The following is a 4,743-nucleotide window of genomic DNA, read 5'->3' as shown; positions in this document are numbered from 1 at the left end:
CCCCCCCCTCGCAATCACACACACACGCACACCACCGAAAAAAACACTCCCACGTCCGGAGTGAAATCGCCTGTTGGGCCTCCGCCACACTCCCGAGCCATTCCAACCTGCAGCGGCTTCGAGACCCGACAACGGCAGTAAATCGTCATAGCAAGCGCTGCAAGGGTGAAATGGTCGTCAGGAGGATGCCCTCTGACGGCGCCGGCAGCCACGCCACAGTGTCAGAGAACCGTGCTCCGTCCAAAAGGAAGTTGAGAGGCGGTTTCCTGTTCGCGTCATCGAAATGGAGAGAGCACTTGACATGTAACAACCAAAACGGCGATACGGAGGATCACTGGGGCTTGGGGGAGGGGGAAGTGCGCTTCCACAGCTGGGAACGCATACTCGCCCTCAGTGTTTGCCCACTGTTCTTACTGCCAGATGGTCGAGACAGTGGGGTGACAGCACTATGCGGCCATACTGAAGGGCATGAGGGGAAGGAAAGAACTGCTGTTGGGATTATGCTGAGAACAGTGGTAAAAATGGGAGATGAGAGCGAGTTAACGAAAGGAGGGAGCCGTGGCAACTAACACAGTGCAGGGGAAAACGCATATCACCAGCAATCCCTTCCTTAGCTTTTGCGGGAGCATTTCATACATGCACGTAACGCATGCTTACACAGCGGTTACGGAGCAACACCCACATCTTGACGAAGCAACGACAGAAAGAAACTGATCTCACATTCTCCACAAATTACTACCAACTGGGGTTCAAGCGCGCAACAACCCCCTAAAGTTGGTTTGTATTGCAAATGTCACGCGCGAAAGAAAGAAACAGCGAGAAAACGAGATGGCAATCCGCCAAGCAGCATGCCTGCGCCGCCTAACAGCACACCGCGCCGCTTGTGGGGTCACTTGTTTTACTGAGATTAACACCCGAGTAGCGGCTTTCGCTTTTTGACATCATTTTTTCGTACGCTGATCGCGCCACCTCATCAAAGGCCTGCTCCACCCCCACACGCGTCTTTGCTGACGTAAAAGCGAGGAGCATATGCCGATCCCGCGCCAACTGCTGAGCATCTTCCTTCGGAACCGCCATGCCCGTAGCACCACCTCCCACCTCACACTTATCGATCTTATTTCCCACGAGCAAATACACCACCGCCTCCTCCACCCCATCCAAACGACAGAAAGCATCTGCTTCATCGATCCACTTTCTCAGTGCATGGAACGTCTGTGGTTCATTGACATCGTACACCAACACCACTGCATGCGCTCCCCGGTAGTAGGAGCTGGTGAGCGTCCGGAACCGCTCTTGACCCGCTGTGTCCCACAAGTGCAGTTTGAGTTTCTTCTGCCTCCCCATCGAATCCACCACACTCACATCCTTTGTCCTGAAATCAATACCTATGGTTGAGCGGACGTCGCCATCAAATGTGCCCAACGAGAACGAGAGAAGCAGTGAAGACTTCCCCACGCCACTTTCACCAAGCAATACGATCTTGACAGGACTGTTGTCACCTTGCGCCATTACTGCAGTAGAAGAAATATTAAATGCCTTTACGAACCCTTTGGAGTTACTAAACACTGGTACGCATGTGAGTGATGGACAGAGAGCCCCCCACCACAGATTAGAATGAAGGAAGGACAAAAACAGAAGGGCATGAATATATGATGTTCTCCCCCCATCCCCCTGCGCGTCGGAACCCGGGTGTTTAAATGAAAGAACGGACGGGGCAAACGAGTATCTCCTCTTCCCCCACCCTTGACCTCAGCAGGAACAAAAACAAAAAATAAGAACAAAATGGAAACACCTGATTCAGTAAGAAGGAGCTCTGCGCTCTTCAATTCTGACGAAACATTTTCAAGAAACACCGCGTCAGGAATATTACATCGGTGCACGAAGTTTCATCATATGATGAAACGCGAGGCAAACAAGAGAGAAGGTAATAAGCACCCATTCCGCCACTTTCAATAATAATAACATGACATGAAAGCATGGCCATTTACATCTAAAAAAATTAAAAAGGGAGAAATCAAAGGAAAAGATGAGACGGTGAAAAGAGGCGGGGGCGTGGACAGTCACCGGCCACCTCCTATTCACTAAACCTAAAACCTCTCATACAACAATGGCGGTCGAAACACTGAGCTTAATGTGTCTTCCTTGAAGATTCAGCAGGCGCGGGCTCACCTGCCAAACCATTTTTTCCATCTACCCCGTTCAATTTGGACGTCGATTTGGTACCCCTCACATCGGCTATTCGGCCCCGACGATACTGCGCCGACGGACCGCGAACAAGGTCGGACAATGGCAAGGGCCGCGTCGGAACCCATGAGGCTCCATTGCTGTTATGAACCACGTCCTGCGTAGCATTATCGCGTGTCTTCTTCAATAAATCATGTTCAACAGCGGTGTCAGCCCTGTTTTTCTCAAGAGTGGCGCGAAAGCATCGGAGGTCGCGTTCATATTTCAGCAAAAAAGTTCCGATGGAGTCAAGGACGTACCCCTTATATCTACCGGTTTTCAGAGGTTCATCATAGTCCTCTTCCTTCTCCTCATCGGCACTTTCATCACCACCGGCTTCCTCCCCCGCACCTCCAAGCCCTGCCTCCAAGTCGCTGCCTTCACCAGTGCGCATGGCCTCCTCATGCTGCTCAAACCGCAGCAAGTCCTGTAGCGAGGGGGTCTGATCCCGCTGCTTCGAAAGCACCTTTCTAGATGCCCTCTGAAGATTTTTTAGATGAACCATAAAATCATCGATCAATTGATGTCGAGCATCATCCTCCTCCTTTTCCAATTCTACAAAAACCTTGTGGGACACCTTCTGGACTTTTTGGGTCAAAAAGTCTTTGAGCTCAAACAACGCTTGCAGATCGCTCTTTTCCTCATTGACGATTGCTAAGCGGCTGTTGTGCTCCACACCGTATATGTCCTCCATGGCATTCTTATGTTCATGTGCCCTTCGATTTAAAAAGCGGTTAGCCAAACGTCTCCGCGCCCTATAAGCAAATATGACACTTTTGATTAAGGAGGTAGCTTCCTGCTTTTGCACCTCTTTTTTCGCCACTTGCTCATCCTTTTCGCGTTGTTCTTGGGCGGTTAGTGCATCACGTGCTGAGGTCTCACGTGCACAATTAATGGCTTTCACGGACTTCCGTTCTTCGGCTTCGATGGCATGACGCTTTTCTGTTTCTTTTTTCGAAAGAGCCACAACACACTCTATTAACCTTAGTGACAACATTTGTGCCTGCCTAAGGTCCTCTATCTCCTCCTTTTCGCCGGCCTCCACCTCACGACGAGCACCCGGCTCCTCCTCTCCAACCAAACGTTTCACCTTCTCAGCTGCTCTCCTTCTATTTTCCATCGTTTTCTCCTCATCCTCACACGTTAGCATTATGTGATCCCTGTCGTGTCTCTCGTCCTCTTCATGGAGAGATCGTGAGCGATTTTCTAATACCAGTAGTTCCTCCAATTCAGCATCGAACTCTTCCATACGTCGACGGCGTAGTGCCAACAATTCATCTCCTTCTGGCCGATCTCCCTTTTCGGCGCTTCCTTCAGCGTCACGCTCCGATGCACATAGAGCGTCCGCTTCACGGTGGTCAGTGAGACCGCTTATACTACCATCGTTAACGATAGCACCTTCACCTTCTACAACATCAGTAACGCCACCATCGCCTTCGGCGTCCTCAGCATCAGCCGCACATATTGACCCACTTTTTCCATCATCACAGACACCCCCAGCCACGGCCACCGAGCTTGTCTCGTCTCCAACAACTTCAGCACCAGCAGCCGTCTTTAAGTTATCGCTCTCTTCACCAACTCCAGCATCAATGGAAGGAGCCAGAGCACCTTCGGAAGCATCATCGTGATCCCCCTTTACTCCAACAGCAGCGTCGTCAACTACAGTTTCCGCATCACCAACAAGCGCCTCCTCCTCACCGTCTACGGCGGCACCTCCATCGGAGAAAAAGTGTGTTTTCCTTCTTTTCTGGCCTCTCATTTTGTGCAACTTTCTCCGCGAGCACGCATCGAAGCTCACCACCTCTGTTTCCTTAAAACACTCCATGGCACTTTCGTTGGGCATCAGCATCAAAGAAGATAAATGTTGATTTTGATCGGCATCCACAATACTCAACCTACTCTTTCGCGGCGACACGTTAAAAGACTTTCTAGAGCCAGTGCCAACCAAATTAGAAGCTCCCTCGGCAGCATTACCACCGGAAGGCGTCATAAGAATAACAAAAGACATAGCCCTCTTTCTTCCATCACCCCGAGCGTCGCAACAAGAAAGATATTCACCACGCCTATTCATTTCCTCCTCCAACTCACGCAGCGCGTCGGCGTTCTTGACGGGATCACGCATCAGTTCGTCATACCGAGCGCACTGCTGTTGGAACACCGGGTCACGAAGCAACATAGTCAAATCATTAAGACCATCAAGAGAAGAAAGGAATGGATACTTCAAAAGCAACGCACACCTAATCGACTCATTAAGCGCCAGCTCATCAGCACGAGCACGCAACGCCTCCTCCAGCTCTGTCAGTCGCTCCGCATTTGCCTCAGCGTCCTCAAGCGCGGAGAGGTGCTCATTAAACAATTTCTGATACCCATCATCTTTGGAAAGCGGTATGTCACTGAGGAGCACGCACTTACGATCTTCGTACAAAAGGAAGGGATTGCACGCACGCACATACTCATTGGCGTCTTCACTCTCCTTCTCAGCCAGTCTTGCAAGACGAGCAAGGTCCTTAACCCGCTGCA

General features: G+C 50.7%; 2 protein-coding genes across 2 annotated transcripts; both read right to left on the bottom strand.

The window, feature by feature from the left end:
• Positions 1 to 861: 861 nt before the first annotated feature.
• TEOVI_000093100 (small GTP-binding protein Rab18) lies at positions 862 to 1,509 on the bottom strand (the record flags this gene model as incomplete). Its single annotated transcript, XM_067224249.1, has 1 exon — positions 862 to 1,509. One exon carries the CDS (start codon positions 1,507 to 1,509, stop codon positions 862 to 864), a length of 648 nt encoding a protein of 215 aa, XP_067080350.1.
• Positions 1,510 to 2,128: 619 nt separating this feature from the next.
• On the bottom strand, positions 2,129 to 4,399 carry TEOVI_000093000 (Flagellar Member 3; the record flags this gene model as incomplete). Its single annotated transcript, XM_067224248.1, has 1 exon — positions 2,129 to 4,399. The coding sequence occupies one exon, from the start codon at positions 4,397 to 4,399 to the stop codon at positions 2,129 to 2,131; it is 2,271 nt and encodes a 756-aa protein (XP_067080349.1).
• Between the last annotated feature and the right edge of the window lie 344 nt (positions 4,400 to 4,743).

Source organism: Trypanosoma equiperdum, assembly GCF_001457755.1.
Source record: "Trypanosoma equiperdum strain OVI genome assembly, contig: ctg_254, whole genome shotgun sequence".
Classification (NCBI taxonomy): Eukaryota; Euglenozoa; class Kinetoplastea; order Trypanosomatida; family Trypanosomatidae; genus Trypanosoma; species Trypanosoma equiperdum.
This window is presented reverse-complemented; position numbering and strand designations above follow the sequence as displayed.